At 36.9% G+C, this 18,012-nt stretch overlaps 1 protein-coding gene across 26 annotated transcripts in view; it reads left to right on the forward strand.

The window, feature by feature from the left end:
- FNBP1 (formin binding protein 1) overlaps window positions 1-18,012 on the forward strand; it is a 152,407-nt gene that overhangs the window by 73,438 nt on the left and 60,957 nt on the right. For all 26 annotated transcript variants that reach the window (XM_058302221.2, XM_058302222.2, XM_058302226.2 and 23 more), the window contains exons 5-6: window positions 9,505-9,567; window positions 9,886-9,990. In XM_058302221.2, coding sequence (XP_058158204.1) covers window positions 9,505-9,567; window positions 9,886-9,990 — 168 coding nt within the window. The remainder of the gene's footprint in view (window positions 1-9,504; window positions 9,568-9,885; window positions 9,991-18,012) is intronic.

The raw sequence follows: 18,012 nt of genomic DNA on the forward strand, positions 1-18,012 counted from the left end.
ATGCTTCAGGGCTCTGTCGCCGCCCCCCCAAGCTTTGAACAACTTACAGGAACTGGCAGAAATGTCCTTCTCAAAGCACCAGGAAACAGTTAAAGGGCTGCAGTAAGGAGGAGTGCTGGATCAAGAAAAGCCTACTTAAAAGTCTCTCCTAGCTTTCTGGCTGGGCTCCTCCAGCCCTCACCAGCTTGGTGTGGCACTAGCCCATGCTCCCAGCGCAGTTTCCTGGTCCCAGTTCTGGAGGGAGCAGTGTCTCACATGTACTGGGAGCATGCTTATCTGTCTGGTGGTGGCCAGAGGGGCTCCCATCCTAGATATTGTCCTGCACGTAGAAGGCAACTACTCATGGAAGGACACTATGGGAGAGCGGTCAAGTTGTGCTGCCTCAGGCATGGAATTGCTGCTTCTAGGATGCACTGTGCAGAGCCAAAAGACCATGAGGAAACTCTTTCCTAGGGAAGTGTGGGCATTTGTATCTGTGTAAACAGGGGAATTCCTAGGACCACACCTGTATGCTTAAAACAAGACTCAGGCATAGAAAGGAACAGGGAGGGCCCTATGCTTTGGCCTTGAGCTATTTTCTGGATTGGTTGTATGGATAAGCCCTGAAGGAGAACATTATTGTAGGTCATCTGCAAAGACTGGGAGAGGTATTCTCTTTTTTTCTTTTTTCTTTTTTTAAGTTCCTGGCATTAAAGGAAAGCTCTGTTGTAACACTAGCTGTATACAAACTTAAGGAAGAGATGCCTTGGATTCTAAATTCTAGTGATAACACATTAAAATATCAAATCTCAGAGATGAACTTACCAGGTGCAATGGATGTATCACGATGATGGGAGAGAGTGTTGCTGTGGGGGGAGTGGGGGGCGGGGGCGGTGGGGTTGAATGGGACCTCATATTTTTTTTTAATGTAATTAAAAAATAATAATAATAAATAAATATTTTAAAAAATAATAAAATAAAATATCAAATCTTCAGATTTAAATAAAAGATTATAAAACATGCAAGGAAATAGGAAGCAATGACTCAGGCAAAGGAGAAAATGAAAGTGTCTGAAACCATGAATAAGGAGGACCAGACCAGTGACATATAAGACAAAGACATTTTAAAAATGGTCCAAGTTATGTTCAGAGAGCTAAAAGAAAATAAGGACAAAGAACTAAAGGAAATCAGGAAGTCAAAAGATAAACACAAAGAGAATCTCTAAAGAAAGATGGAAATTATGAAAGGAACCAAATAGTGCTGAAGATCACACTGAAAAATTAAAAATTCCCTAGAAGGTTCAACAGCAGATTGGAGCTGGCAGTGGAAAGAATCAGTGAACTTGAAGATAGGACAGTTGAAATCCAGTCTAAGGACCAGAAAGAAGAAAGAATGAAAAAAAAGTGATCAGGGCCTGAGGAACCTGTGGGACACCATCAATCATACCAATGTATACATTGTGGGAGCCCCAGAAGAAGAAGAAAGACAGGAAGGGCCAGAGAGACTATTTAAAGAAATAATGAGGGAAGTAGATGTGGCTCAACTGATAGAGTGTCTCCCTACCATACGGAAGTCCAGGGTTCTATACCCAGGGCATCCAGGCCCATGTGGTGAGCTAGCCCATGCTCAGTGCTGCCTTGTGCAGGGAATGCTGTGCCACACAGGGATTTCCCCCGCATAGGGGTGCTCCATTCACAAGGAGTGCGCCCCGCAAGGAGAGCCACTCCACACAAAAAAAGCACAGCCCGCCTAGGAGTGGTGCCACATACACGGAGAGCTGACGTCGCAAGATGACGCAACATAAAAGAGACACAGATTCCCAGTGCCACCTGACAAGAATGCAAGTGGACACAGAAGAACACACAGCAGGGAAGCGGACTTGGCCCAGTGGCTAGGGCGTCCGTCTACCACATGGGAGGTCCGCGGTTCAAACCCCGGGCCTCCTTGACCCGTGTGGAGCTGGCCCGTGCGCAGTGCTGATGCGCGCAAGGAGTGCCCTGCCACTCAGGGGCATCCCCTGCATAGGGGAGCCCCACGCGCAAGGAGTGCACCCATAAGGAGAGCCGTTCAGAGCGAAAGAAAGTGCAGCCTGCCTAAGAACAGCACCACCCACGCCCACACGGAGAGCTGACACAACAAGATGATGCAAAAACACACAGCAAATGGACACAGAGAGCAGACAGTGGAGGGGAAGGGGAGAGAAATCAAATAAATCTTAAAAAAAAAAAAAAAGGAAAGAAAGAATGGCTGGCAACTTCCCAAATTTAATGACAGATATGAATATACATCCAAAACACTCAGTGAACTTCCAAACAGGATAAACATAAGTAGACCTTTAGCATGGCATTTTATAATCAAACTATCAAATGCCAAAGAAAGAGAATTCTGAGAGCCACAAGAGAGAAGCAACATGTCACATAGAAAAGAGCCTCCAAAAACTGAAAAAAGAAAAGAACCTCTGTAAGATTAAGTGCTGGGAAGTGGATGTAGCTCAAGCAGTTGGGTGCCCGGCTACCACATGGTAGGTCCTGGGTTCAGTTCCCAGTGCCTCCTAAAGAGGAGGAGCAGGACAGCGAGCTGACGCAAGATGATGCAGTGAGAGACACAAGCAGGGAGTGGAGGTGGCTCAAGCAATTGGACACCTCCCTCCCACATGGGAGGTCCCAGGTTCAGTTCCCAGTGCCTCCTAAAAAGAAGATGAGGAGACACAAAGAGCAGACAGTGAGTGCAAATAACAGGTAGGAGAGGAGAGAGAAATAAATAAATCTTAAAAAAAATAAAAATAAAAAAATAAAAATAGAAAAAAGATAAAAACAACACAAAAAACTTAAGTGCTAATTTCTTATTGGAAACCATGGAGGCAAGACAACAATGGAATGACATGTCTAAAGTGCTGTAAGCAAAAAACTGCCAGCCAAGAAGTCTGTATCTGGCAAAACTGTCTTTCAAAAATGAGGGCGAGATTAAGACATTCCCAGATAAATAAGAGCTGAAGGACTTTGTCACCACTAGACCAGCCCTACAAGAGATGTTAAAGAGAGTTCTGTAGTTTGAAAGGAAAGGACAGAAGACAATAGATCAAAGTCACAAGAAGAAACAAAGATCTCCAGTAAGGGTAATAACATGGGTAAATAAAAATGCCAGTACTACTGTATATTTGATTTGTAGCACCACTTTTTACTTCCTACAGGAGCTAAAAGGCAGATCTAAAATGTAAGGATACATCAGTGGTTTGGGGATTGTAGTGTATAAACATATCATTTATGACAAGAACTTCATTAAGGTAGGGGGATGGAGAGATACAGGAACATAATTTGTGTATACCATTGAAATTAAGTTAGTATGAAATCAAATGAGATTGTTACAGATTTAGAATGTTAAATTTAAGCCACATGGTAACTACAAAGAAAACACCAGAGAATATGCAATCTCGTAGGCACAGAGTATTATACAGGTTGCCAGGGGTGGAGGCAAGGGGGAAATGTGGTATCAGTGCAAAGTGGGTGCAGAATTTCTGTTTGGGGAGATGAAATGGGAAAGTTTTAGTAATGGAAGGTAGTGAGGGTACAGTAACATAGTGAATGTGATTAATCCCATTGAATGCGATGGGAGTGGTTGAGATGGGAAACTTTATGTTGTATATATGTTCCCAGAATAAAATAGAAAGAGCAGCTAATTATAAAAAAACAATACAATTGCTGGTCAGGATCCATCAAGGGAAATGAGAAGGCTCATTTTAGAATTTATGGAAAAAAATGGTTATAGACCGTAAGCTTTATATCAATGTTAAATTTCTTGAACTTGATAACTGTACTTAGATACATAATGTGGCTGTATTAAGGGTTCAAGGAGCATGATGTATACAACCTTTACTCACATTTTCAGAAAATAAATTGATGGATAGAAGGACAGATAGATAGCTGGGATGATATGGTAAATGTGGCAAAATATTAAAGTTGGGTATTTTGGGCGTTGAGGAGGAGAATAGGGGTATGTTGGGATTCTCTGTAGAGGATTTGTGTTATTTTTATAACTGTCCTACAAGTTTGAAAGTATTTCCAAATAAAAAGTTTTTAAAAAATATTCTATCAAATCCAATTGGGTGTCATTTAAAGTTGAAGTTTGGGTTAAAAAGATAGTATAAACTAAATAAAAAATACAAACAAACAAAAAAAGCATCTTATTGCAGGAGAAAGTAAGGAGCATTCTCTGGGTCTCTGGAGATAGCATTTCCTTTCTCTTCTCTGATAGGAGAAAAGAGATGTGATGACTTCATTCCCTGGCTCCAAAAGAAATGCTTATTATCTTTTTTCAAAGAACAATCCCTCTTTATTTAAAACTTGGAGGCTCACTTTTTAGATACACAGTTGCTCAGTGTCCCGAGAAGAAATGTTTTGCCATTGTTTGTTAATAAACAACAAATACATTTGGCAAGCTGGTTAATTTGTTTAACTTTAAAACAAAATAGCTTTTCTGATTAAAAGAGGTTAAAAATGACCCCCACTGTTCAGGTCATGGTGTACACAGGCAAGTAAGGTCTTTTGTTCCATCCATTAATCTCCCAAGGGATCAGACAGCATAGAAAGCCGTTTTTTGTTGGTTTTTGTTGTTGTTGTTATTGTTGTTATTGTTTGTTTTTCTTTCATTATAGCCAACTAAATTTTGGAGGAACACAAATCATGAAAGAAAGACCAGAAAGAAAATCACTGACACCTAGATTTTTTTATTAAGCCATATGAAATATCACAGTCATAAATGTAGTTTCCAGGTAATTGTTTTAGAGCAAGCTCACCAGTACAGTAAAGATATACACCATGCTTTAAAAATAAATTCGTATTTAAATTGAGTGGTAATAGAATTTACCGCAAGGTTTTCAGTAAATTCCTGATGCTTTTTAATGATGCTGAATATCTATTGTTTTCAAAGAAGATTCCTTTTATAATAAAGGCAAGTCAGCCTGCCTGTGAGTGACTCAACTTCGGCCTGTGTTCCTGTCTGTTTCCTCCCTCCACCCAGCATTGCTGCAGGCTGCAAGGGAGCTTTTGTATTGTTAAAACGTTAATCTTAAGAGTTGCTGAAGAGGAAGAGCTAATCCCATAGCAAGTCCCTGAGTTTGTTGCTGGTGTTTTATTTTTCTATCTGTGTCTCTGAATTTTAAGTTAAAACTTTTGGAGAAGGTAATATCTTTTTCAGCAAATAGTAGGGGACACTGTGGTCTTACTTGGGATATATAGATAGTCCTCTTGACAGTTAGGAAGAAGTCATGTTTCTGAATTTAGTGGGATTTTCGGAACTGAAGGTACTTCACTGAAAGGGCGCAGTTTAGCATAGGTGGTTTGAAATGGACCCTTTGTCTCTCTCTGGGATTCTCCGGGAGCCTGATCTTCTGCCTCCCTGTCTCACTCTCTTTTTCCCTGAGAATCTTCCTTACATCTTTTTAAAAGTAGTATTTACTGCTTTTAGTAAACCGATTTGCACTTTGCATTTCCTCCAAAGTTCTGAGTTTTCCTAATACAGCCCTCAGCTCTACTTCTAATTTACAGTCTTCAGTCTTCATTCTTTCTTGCTTTAGACTATCTTTTTTTTTAGCCCTTTGTCCATTATAAGAGGTGAAAAATGATACCCCAAGTGCCTCCTCTTAGGTTCATAGAGAAAAAAAAATGGTGGATGGATAAAACTTGCTGCAAAGAGGTACAGAGTGAAATGTGACCTCAAAAGAGAGACAAGAAAACATTTCCTTATAACAGAGTACTGTTGTTTAAAAAAAAATCAGATTTTGTCTTCCCATCCGACCTACCCAGTAGTCAGCTATCTTTCATGACTCAGCTAAATCTTAGGTTCTGACTCTGGGGTTGTACTTAGGAGACTTCTTCATGACTGTCATTCTTTTACCTTACCTTCTCTGTAGCATATTGCCACTACCAAGACTTACCTTGTCAGTCGGAAAACAGACAGCACATTCAAATGAGTAACTGAAGGAAGGTGATTTATTAAAAGGAGCATTTACAGCATGGGGATAGGGTTCAGGAAAAGCAATAGGGAATGGTGCCGTGCCCTGGGGCTAGCAACCCTGGGGAATGGCTATGGCCCTTCGGTCACCGGGAGAGGGAGGAGCAGGGCGAGAACTTTATAAATTAGCTTTATAAATTAGCTATCAGGAGTGCTGCCTGACCAGAGCTGTGGCCGTTGGTTGGGATCCTCAGCCAACCCATGTCATCTAAGCAGGGGAAGCAGGAATGGGTTCCTGAGCTCTGAGCTGCAGGAACCTATCAGTGGTAAATCTAATCAGAACGAGAGGACAAGGATTCCATTGACAGAGTCCCTGCAGGCCAGCCTCTGGGCATAGAACGGGGTAGAGAATAATCCAGAAAATACCCAGGATATCTGTTAATCACAACTGATGAAGTTGTTGGTGATGTCACAGTTGAAGAATATTAAAGGATTTCGGAAACTGATCATGTTTAGGTCACTGGAAAAAAACACATAATTTCCTTAATATTTGTTTGTTTGTCAAAGTTCTTTCTATCTCCATCTCCCTTGGTCTTATGGCTTCAGTTACCCTCCTTATGCTGATAATACCCAAACTGATCTTTTTAGAGCTGACCCCACCCTGAACTCAAGCTCATACACCTGGTTATCTATTAGACATTCACTTGGGGGTCTCATGGAAATAACAACCTTAATATGTTTAGAACTGCCTCATCTTCTCTCCTCAGACCTGCTTTTCTCCTTTTCCAAAGCTCAGACCGACCACCTTGGAATCACCCTGCACATGTAATCTCACAACTTTACATATCATCTGACCTGCCAGACAGTTCTAGTGGTTTTACTGACCAAAATTCATCTATAACCTGGCCCAGATACAAAAAAAAAGGCCAGATACAAAAGGAAATACTGGGCCGAGGGGCTCCAGGAGCCATGGCTTTCTCCTGTCCTGGCTGCAGCAGGCGGCCCTGCTCTGCGTCAGTGCCATTGCCTTGCCGTCCCACTGTAGGAGGAGCGCTTCCTCAGCAACCCTGTGGGGATCAGGCCAGGGGATTGGCATATGCGGAGAGGAGCCAGGAATTAAATCTCAGCCACTGAACCTTATTTGATCTGTAAGCCCTGTGATGAGAGTGCCATTGATAATAGTAAATTCAATTGCAATTGTTTTACTTTTTTTTTTTAAGATTTATTTTTTATTTATTTCTCTCTCCTTCCCCTTCCCCCCCAGTTGTTTGCTCTCTGTGACCGTTGGCTGTTTGTTCCTCTGTGTCCGCTTGTATTCTTATCAGTGGCACTAGGAATCTGTGTCTCTTTTTGTTGCATCACCTTGCTGTGTAAGCTCCGTGTGTGCGGCACTACTCCTGGGAGGCCTGCGCTTTTTTTGCCTGGGCGGCTCTCCTTACAGGGCACGCTCCTTGCGTGTGGGGCTCCCCTACCCGGGAGACACCCCTGCGTGGCATGGCACTCCTTGCGCACATCAGCACTGCGTGTGGCCCAGCTCACCACATGGGTCAGGAGGCCCTGGGTTTGAACCCTGGACCTCCCATATGGTAGGCGGATGCTCTATCAGTTGAGCCAAATCCACTTCCCTGTTTTACTTTTATTATTTGGGTAAAGATCCATGGGGGAAATGGAGACTCGGAAGAAGAGATGCAATCAGAAGTTATTACTTCAGTTATTATTGGAATATAGTTATTTTAGCTGGCTAACCTTGCTCTTGACAAATATAAAGCTGACAATAAAATAAAAATTCCTATTTATCTCATTTTTAAAAAATGTTGCACTTGTGATTTCCTTACAAAAAGATCAGATTAATACAACAGAAGCAGTAACTATTCAGAAGTGAAATACATTTGATTGCTGGCTGTTATTAATAGTCCATGCTGTAGTAAAAATTGTTAAAAAAGAAGACTGTCACATCTATGTATGTAGAGGCTTTTCTCTTTCTCACTTTTCAGGAATAAGTTTGTTGTTATTGTTTTCCCTCCAAATTTTTGGCATTTATGACTTAGCTATAATGTAAGTGATTATCTACCTAGATAAAATTTAAAGGATTTTAAAACCTGTTACATATAAAATGATATATAGGTAATTTTAAATGTTTTAGTTAAATATTTTGGGTATATATATATATATTGTCTCAGTTATGGAAAAGCCAAGTTTGTAGTAAAAATTGAGGAGCAGTACTCCCTAATTTCAGGGAGAATTCTAATTTTGTAAGTCACATGAAGATTGTGTTTTTGTTTTAAGTTCTTTCATGAATTTATTATTTTGTTGATTTGCCTGATCATATTTTCATTGGTAGAAAAATCTGTGTAGGAATGTCTGTGACCTTTTTACAATGACTTTTTAAAATCAGTATAAATGTAAGCCTACAAGAGCAATTTTTAATAGTCACAATTAAACCAGACTACATAAAAAGACTATTGATTGGGAAGAATTTACCTCCAAAAGAAACATGTTTCTGTTTTCTTGGTGGAAACATTAAGGTTTGTGAGTTTAATTTTTCATTCTTTCTGACCATAGAACATTTATGCTGGGGGAAAAGAAAAAAAAGGAAATATTATATGAGGTCACTTATATGAAGTAATTAGAATATGCAAATTTATAGTAAAAAATTAGAATACAGGTTACCAGGATGAAGATGAGGAATGGAGAGTTAATGCTTATAAAAATTGGTAGTTTCTATTTGGGATGATATAAAATTTTTGGTAATGGATAGTGGTGATGGTAGCACAACATTGTGAATATAATTAACACCACTGGGTTGTATACTTCAAAGTGGTTAAAATGGAAATTTTATGTTGTTTATATGTTACAAGAATAATATTTTTTAAAAATCCAAAGAACTGTAAAAAAGAAATTTATGTATGAAATAACAAAATAAAATACAGATGGGGAAAAAAAAGATACTATAACATGGTTGAACCTTGAAAACATTATGTTAAGTGAAAGAAGCCAGACAGACACAAAAGGCCAGCATACTGTATGATTCCATTTATATGAAATGTCCAGAAAAAGCAAATGTATAGAGGCAAAGTAGGTTAGTTGTTGCTTAGGGCTGGGGAGGACGGGAAGTGTGGGGGGTGATATCTAATGGATATGGGGTTTCTTTTTGAGGTAAAAAGTGTTCTAAAATTGACTGTGGTAGTAGTTGTACAACTCTGATATACTATAAGCCATTGAATTTATTACATACTTTAAATGGGTGATTTGTATGGTATGTGAATTTTATCTCAGTAAAGCTGTTCAAAAATTATCTAATTGATTGCTGTCTTAACAAAGCACTCCTGTGGTCTTTACAAGTGGTGTATATAAGCCTTAGAATTCAGTATTATTGTATCTAGAAATTTAAAGCGAAGACTGTGCCTATGCTTTCTTTTATTTCCATTTTAATTTATTTTGTATCTCTTAATCCTCTTTGGAGTATACATCCTAGATGTTCAATATTTAAATATTATTTAAACAGATGAAATTTTTCCTCATGTGTTAATATGAGAAAGAAGGGTTACTAATCCCTGGTGTGTTTTCCACTTCCAGCACTTTCTTGAGGGACGTAAGGCACAGCAGCACATAGAGACTTGCTGGAAGCAACTTGAGACGGTAAGTGAAAGACAAACAGCCGCAGAAATGTCTTTATAGATTTTTCTGATTTGAACTTGGCCATTATCTAAAGTAAAATGTTTAAGAACTGAAAGAACTCAAAAGTATTTTTCTAAAAGTCATGTGGAAAGAACAAAGATTACACCAGTTTTGATAGACATAAGTGCAGATTTTAAAATAACTTCCTGAAATTATGACATTGATTATAACAAATCAGTTCAGAGAATAATGTTTGGGGATTGAAGTAAAATTATGTTTTCACATGAATCTTGTGATTTCATAAATAATTTCCCCACCACCATTTTCCTCTGCATTTAGAGTAAAAGACGATTTGAGCGGGATTGCAAAGAAGCTGACAGAGCACAGCAGTACTTTGAGAAAATGGATGCTGACATAAATGTTACAAAAGCAGATGTTGAAAAGGTAAGGTGAAAGTGAGAGCTTTTATTTCCCTTTTTAATGTCAGTCACAGATCCTCCCAGACTACTGGTCCCCAGGTTCTCCTTTCTGATATAGCCACAAAAAGAACTCAACTTGTGGTCTTTTTCATTCTGTGTCATCAGTTGTAGAGATCAGAAGCTAAGATTTGGGGAACCTTCAGTGTTAAGATTTGAGGAGTTTGTTTATTTAATTAGCAGATGATCACATGGAGATTTAGACCATAAACACATTTTAGGAGGATGGTTTCGGTAGCTTGTGGCTCTTTATTAATGTGTTTTCAAAGAGAAGATCCACTCCTTAAAAGCTGGAGTAGATTGCTCAGGGCCAAATGCAAGGACCTGGCTGCTTATGCCACTGCCTTTCAAGTCTTATTACCACTGCTTGCCTGATTTCTAATTCCTTCATTCAGCTTGAAAACAGTGAGGTTGTCCTTGAAGCGTTGCATTTTTTATTCCTCTTGAAACTTTTTCTCCAAATGGCCTTGTATTGCCAATTAGGAATATTATAAAGCTTGTACTGTATCTTCTCGTGGCTAAATATGTGTTTTCCCTAGAAGCTGAATTTTCTTTTTATAAAAGTCATCAGTATAGTGTAAACAAAATTAGGCTGTTAAATAACAGTATTCATTCTTTACTGCCCAGGGCTATTTTGACATTCACAGCCTCACACTTTACATGGGGGGAAAAGCCTTATGTTTTCATAGATTTCTTTTGCCAGATTCGTTGGAGATGAGTTTAGTTTGGGAAATAGTGTGAATTAGCTCTTTTCCCAATTCTGCCAAATTCCTTGCTTGAAGACTAGGTGTATATACGTATGTCTTCCTCTAAAATTATCTAATATACTGAAACACATATCTTCAAGCTCTGTATTTGATTTTTGGTTAAAGGAATTGTGGGTTTACAGAAAAATATAGTTCCCATATACCACCCCATTATTAACACCTTGTATTGGTGTTTGTTATAGTTGATGAAAGGACATTTTTATAGTGGTACAATTAACTTTAGTCCATAGTTTAACTTAGGGTTTACTTATTTGTATTGGGTAGTCTCATGTACTTAAAAAAAAATTTTTTTAATTTAACAAATCAATTTTACTGATACCTATTAATAAAGCATACAATTCAACTAGTGTACACTCAATGGTATTTGGTATAATCACATAGTTGTGCATTTTTGAAATTAAAAAAAGACATAAAAAAGCAAGTGAAATATGAGTATATTGCAACAAAACTGCTTAATAAATAAGTAAATAATTGTGCAAGAATAGCCAGAAATAATAGCTGTGTGCAGCAGGGAAAACAGAGAGATAGAGAGGTAAAGAATTTTCTTGTTTGTTTTATGTTTATTACTATTATTATTGAAATAATGGGAATGCTCTAATAATAATTGAAGTGATGAAAGCACAGCTATGTGATTATACCAAAAAAAATTTAAAAAAAATTTTTTAGGTACATATATACAACCTAAAAGCTTCCCAGGTTTTTTAAGGAACATATATACAACCTAAAAGCTTCCCAAAACTTTCCCATTGTCCTAGACAGACTCTACATTTTAGGTCTTAATTCCTTGTTCTCTGTCTCCACCTCATCACCTGGTAACCTGTGTTCTAGATTTTAATTCTATGAATTTGCTTATTCTAATTATTTCATATCATTTAGATCATACAATATTTGCCCTTTTGTGTCTGGCTTATTTCACTCAGCATGATGTCTTCCAGGTTCATCCATGTTGTCACATGTATCAAGACTTCATTTTTATGGCTGAATAATATTCTGTATTTGATTTTGACTGGGAATATTTACTTTATCAAAATATAAATTTGTTGATACATTTACCAAAATTTTTATAAATTCACCATAACTTTACACTAAGTAGCCAAATCCCCAGTATATTTACATAGTTATTCAGCTAAAATAAATTAGACTGGGAGTGGATATGGCTCAAGTGAATGAGTGTCTGCTTCCCACATGGAAGGTCCTGGCTTGAGTTCCCCATGCCTGCTAAAAACAAAAAAAGAAACAACACGCAAAAAATGGAAAACCAACTCAGGGGAGCCAATGTGTCTCAGTGGTTGCGCACTGGCTTCCTATATACTAGGTCCCAGATTCAATCCCCAGCCCTGGTACCTCAAAAAAAAAAAAAAAAAAAAATATATATATATATATATATATATAAATAACTAAGACTGACACAAAAATTTTCAAAAAAAAAAAAACCGTTTTGGGTTAGATGAGAAAAAATGCCATACATGTCCCACAGATATATCTAGAACACAGGCATGCATACTTAATCAAATATTTTATTATCCTAAATGTAAACGTGGAATAGTTTTTTTCATTTAAAGTTTTTTTTAATAAATTACATTTAGCTCTTTCTTATTATAAAAGCTCTTTTTGATCATTGTAGAAGTATCTGAAACTACAAACAACGAAAAAAAGAAAAAAACTTAAAAAACACCAACTATCTTTAATAGCTTAATATTTTACCTGTCAGAGCCTTTTCTTAATTAAAAAAAAAAGAGTATATGTATATAATATATATGTGCAGTGTAAGGAATAATAGCAAAAGAAACACCTGCTTGTCCATAACCTACCTTAAAACATAAAATCTTATTGGTGCCTTTGAAGTCTCTTTCCCTAGTTGAATCTGTTTCCGTATCCCCGCACTAGAGGTGAAGTTTTGCTGAATTTGGTGTTAATCATCTCTTTGCATCTTTCCTGATTTTACTATATGTGTATGTATCTTCAAATAGTATATTTTATAATCTTCCCTCTTTTTTACCTTTATGCCAACAAAATCATAATTTCATTTGTGTTCTTGTGGCTTGATTTTCTTTCATGCAGCCTTGTGTTTTTGAGACTTAATTCATGTTGCATATAGAACACATTGAATTATAAGTTAATATTAGAGCCAACCACCTTATTAAACTCTCTTTTTACTTCTTTTTTGGGTTTTCTTTAGAGACAGCCATATCACAAGTGAATAATGATAATTGTATTTTTTTTCTTTTCTATTCTTTTACCTTTTTTTCTTGTCTTTCTCAGCTACTAAGATTTCCATTATGCTCTGTAGAAGCAGTCATAGTAGACTTCCTGTTCTCATTTTTATTCATAGAGAGTCTTTCAAATATTCCCCTACTAAAAATGATTTTATGGGGGTGAAGCAAGTGGCTGAGCTCCTGCTTCTCATATATGAGATCCTGGGTTCAATTCCTGATACTTTCTTAAAACAAACAGATGAAAAACTAACTCTCACTGGGAGTGGATGTAGCTCGGTGGTTGAGCACCTGCTTCCCATATGAGGTCCTGGGTTCAATACTTGGTACCTCCTAAAACAAACAAACAAAAAGAATGATTTTAATATATCCTTTATTAGGTTAAGGAATTTCCCTTCTTTCCTATTTTAAGATGGGGGATTTTTTTTTTAATCATGATTTGATATTGAATATCATCAGGTATTTTTTTCTGTTTCCTTTAATACATTAATGTGGTGAATTGCATTCATGTATTTAGAGAAGTTGTAGCTTTACATAAAAATCATGCGTAAAATACAGAGTTCCCATATTTCACCCTATTTATTAACATCCTCCTTTGGTGTGGTAAATTGTTACAATTGACGAAAGCACATTTTTATAATTGTGCTGCTAACTACAGTCCATGGTTTACATTAGGGTTCACTGTGTTGCACAGCCCTATGGTGTTTTGCTTGTTTGTTTTTTCATAATTTTTATTCTAGTAATATATGTATAACATAAAATTTCCCCTTTTAACCACATTCAAATATATAATTAGGTGCTGTTAATTATGATCATAATGTTGTGCTACCATCACTACCAGCAGTTACTAAAACTTTGCCATTAACCCAAAGAGAAACTGTACAATTTGAGCATTAACTCTCGGTTTTAACAAGAGGGTTTTTTTAAAAATCATGATTTGATATTGAATATCATCAAGTATTTTTTCTGCTTCCTTTAATCCATTAGTGTGGTGAATTGCATTAATCAATTTTCTTATGTTGAACCAAATTAGCATTCCTGGGACAAACTTAGCTTGGTTTTGATGTTTTTATAGATATAAAATCATCTCTCCTCTCCTTTGCTCTCTTCTTTCTTTTTCTCTCTTTCTTTCTTTCAATGTCTTTGGATTTATTTTATTGTCCTTTTAAAAGCTTTCTTTGGATATTTAATTTCAGCAGTTCTTGTTTTCTAATATAAACATTTAAGATTACAAATTTCTCACTTAAGTGCTATTTACCTACAGCCCACAAATTTTGAGTCATTTTTTTATTATTGTTCAACTAAAGATATTTTTATTTCTTTTACTATTTAGTCTCTCATTTATGGTTTATATAGAAGCATGTTTTTAAAATTCTAAATGTATGGCATAGTTAAACTATCTTTTTGTTAATGATTTCTAATTTACTTGCATTGTGGTCATATAAATTCTGTGTGAGCTTGAGGCTTTTGTGTTTATTAAAACTTGTTTTATGGCTGAAGACATGGGCAATTTTTGTAAGTGATTGAAAAGAATGTATACTTTCCAATTCCTGGTTATAGAGCTCTATATGCTTTCATTAGATCATCTTGTTGATTGTGTTATGTAAATTTTCCTGTTGTTAGGATTTTTTCATAGTAAAAGTTGTGAATTTACAAAACATGCATATCATCAAACAAGGTTCTCACACATCTTCCCACACAAGCACCTTGCATTGTTGTGAAACATTTATAACTAACTATAAAAGAGCTCCTCAAAGTATTACTATAACCCATATCTTTTTTTTTTTTTAAGATTTATTTTTTATTTATTTCTCTCCACTTCCTGCCTCCCCCGCTCAGTTGTCTGCTTTCTGTGTCCATTTGCTGTGTGTTCTTCTGTGTCCACTTGCTTGTATTCTAGTCAGCGGCACCCAGAATCTTTGTCACATTTTCTTGCGTCATCTTATTGTATCAGCTCTCCGTGTGGGCGGCGCCACTCCTGGGCAGGCTGCACTTTTTTTGCACTGGGCGGCTCTCCTTACGGGACACACTCCTTGCGTGTGGGGCTCCCCTACGCGGGGGAAACCTTGCATGTTTAGCCCATATCTTATATTTGGTTTATTTTCCCCTCAATCCACCTGAATATTATTAACACCTTATATTAGCATTAAATATTTTTTACTGTTAATGATGGAACATTCTGCTATTTGTCTTGTTAACCACAGTCCAACTTCCACCCCTGGGTTCCCTGTGCTACACAGTCCCATGCTAAATCCATTCAAAGTGTATACTCAGTGGCTCTCATTTTTATCATAGAGTTGTGCTGTCATCAGTCAATTTTAGAACTTTCTCATTACTCTAAGAGGAAAAATCCCGTATCCCTCTTGTTTTCAAGTATTTTTTTATCAGCTTGTTTTAACAATTTCTGAGAGAAGTGTAACTTCCCTGTACCTTACTTTCATTGTCAATAAAATGGAGGACACTGAAGAACAGGTTTGCAGTATGTATTTTTTTAATTCTTTTTATTTTTTCTGTTATTTTATAGTGAGTATTTATTGAGTTAATATGTAAAGACTACGTAGAACTATTTGACATGTCAGTGCTCCATAAGTTAACTATTATGGTAGTAGTAGAGCAGAATTTCTTATTTTCTGTCAGTTTAGCTCTTCTACTCTGAAGTTCTTAAACACATAAAGCTTAGAATTGTAATATTTTCAATAGGATTTAAAATTTTTTCAATGAATAGTGATCTTCTTTAGCTCCGGTCATACTTTATACCTCAAAGTCTACTTTATATTCTCTGTTCGATTTATTTATTTATATTTAAAGATTTATTTTTTATTTATTTCTCTCCCTCCCCCTCTCCCCCAGTTGTCTGCTTTCTGTGTCCATTCACTGTGTGTTCTTCTGTGACCGTTCTACTGGGCGGCTCTCCTTACGGGGCACACTCCTTGCATGTGGGGCTCCCCTATGTGGGGGACACGCAGGGCCCTCCTTGTGCCATCAGCACTGCACGTGGGCCAGCTCCACACGGGTCAAGTTGGCCCGGGGTTTGAACCGCAGACTCCCCATGTGATAGGTGGACGCTCTATCCATTAGGCCAAGTCTGCTTCCCTTATTTGATTTATTTTTGTAACTGTAATCTTTGTGGACTTGATTCTCCAGTTTGTTGTTTATGCTAATTTATTTATGGTGATTTGTTTACTCTCTGTTTTTGAGATACAAACATTTCTGCTATAATGCTATAAATGTACTGCCAAAAAAACTTAAGTTTGTAAAAATGACACTAAAAATAAAAACAGGATTTATGAGAAAAATAGACTTAAGAATAGATCGTTAAATACCTATAGAACTTTGTAACCAGTATACTAACAAAGCAACAATCCTAGTGGAACAACTAGCACACTTAAATAAATAGCATTTGCCCTTAGCCTTATAGTCAAACCCTTGTCCTTCCTCCTTGAACATGTGGGTCCTTGAGAACATTCACTTCTAAGGAGACTATTTTATCAAAGTTAAAAATCTGGTCCAGGGTATAGCTTTGTGCATTTATCTATTGTTTTAATACAGGAGGAAATATCTTCCCAGTTTTTGCATTTGTACTCCCAACCTCACGCTTTAGCCCAAAATAATGGAGATTGTAGCAATTCTTGAAGCCACTAAGGTAGCCATTAGTTCAATTATGTAGATTTTTAACTCTTTTCTTAGGGGTGTCATGATATTACTAAGACTTACTCTTAACCACGAGAAAGTTTTCCCCTGATTGGTTCCAAGCATTACCATTCTGTGAAAAACCACATATAGACCAGAAAGACTTGTGTTATACCATCATAATTCCCCTATTTTTCAGTCCCATAAGAAGGTATAAGTCACAGCAGAGAAATAGGAGGTACAGAACATATTGTATATGATTACGAATGCTTGTTCCTTGGACTTCTATCTGTAGTGATTCTTTGAGGCCTGGGTATAAAGTGGATTCTAGAGGGAGCAGGCATCATGGGGTGGGGTGGGGTGGGGGTGGGGGGGTGCGGGCTACCAAGCTAGGACAGCATCCGTTCACTCTTCAGCTTGGAATTTGGGGATTACACATGCTGTACTGGAGGGTATATTTGTGGTTCAAAATTTTCCAGAATGACTTTTTTCTTTGTTGTCCTTTTTCATATCAGATCCAAGGTAATTAAGTTATCAGAAGTACAATTGGTAGATCCAAAGGCGATTTTAGTATTGCCAAACTGAATTGCTACCCTTGGCTATTTGAATAGTTTCACAGATGTAGTGTTTTCACTTATATTGAGAGCATCATTTTATTATTTTTCTGAAAGTACTACTTATCTCCTCCCTAAGGATATGATAAATTACCCGATTTGGGCATCACAAACACTGAAGCTGATAGAGCAGTGTCTAAACAGTGAAATTCTTAAGTTATCTTGCTTTTGACTGTGACTTGAAACACTATAATTTCTCAAAACAAACAGTAGTTTGACTGCTATGTCAGTTTTTTACTTTACTGCCTTTTAAGCCTACGTCATTATCAAGCTAAAAGAATTTGGTGTTTCAGTTTTTTTCATTATTTAATGTAATTTTCCATTTTGACTTCTGATAGTCTCTGAATCCAATATAAATGTCTTTTTCCCCAGTTTCCTAAAATGATTAAATTATCTAATTATATTTGAAATAACTTGTCTTCCTTTTTGAGTAGTCAGCCATACAGCACTTAGATGATCAGCCTTGTTTTTATAAAGACATTGTGATTGTTCGCATTATAAGTAGAATAGACTTTTCTAAATTGCTTTTTGTACTTGATGTGCACTATAAGCATGCATGCATTTTCTAAACTACTTAGGATCTGAGTATGAGCCTAATTTTTCTTCTTTTCTTTTTGAGAAGTTTAATAGCCCACATACGAATTGAAACCGCATTTTTCTTAAGCATTGTGTTCAGATCACTTCAATCTGCTCAAGTCCACTGTAGGACAGCAGTAGACTTTTGCTTTGTGCTAGTTGTCAGTGTGTAGCTAAATGTGTTATCCTC

This window comes from Dasypus novemcinctus, chromosome 8 (assembly GCF_030445035.2).
Source record: "Dasypus novemcinctus isolate mDasNov1 chromosome 8, mDasNov1.1.hap2, whole genome shotgun sequence".
Taxonomy (NCBI): Eukaryota; Metazoa; Chordata; class Mammalia; order Cingulata; family Dasypodidae; genus Dasypus; species Dasypus novemcinctus.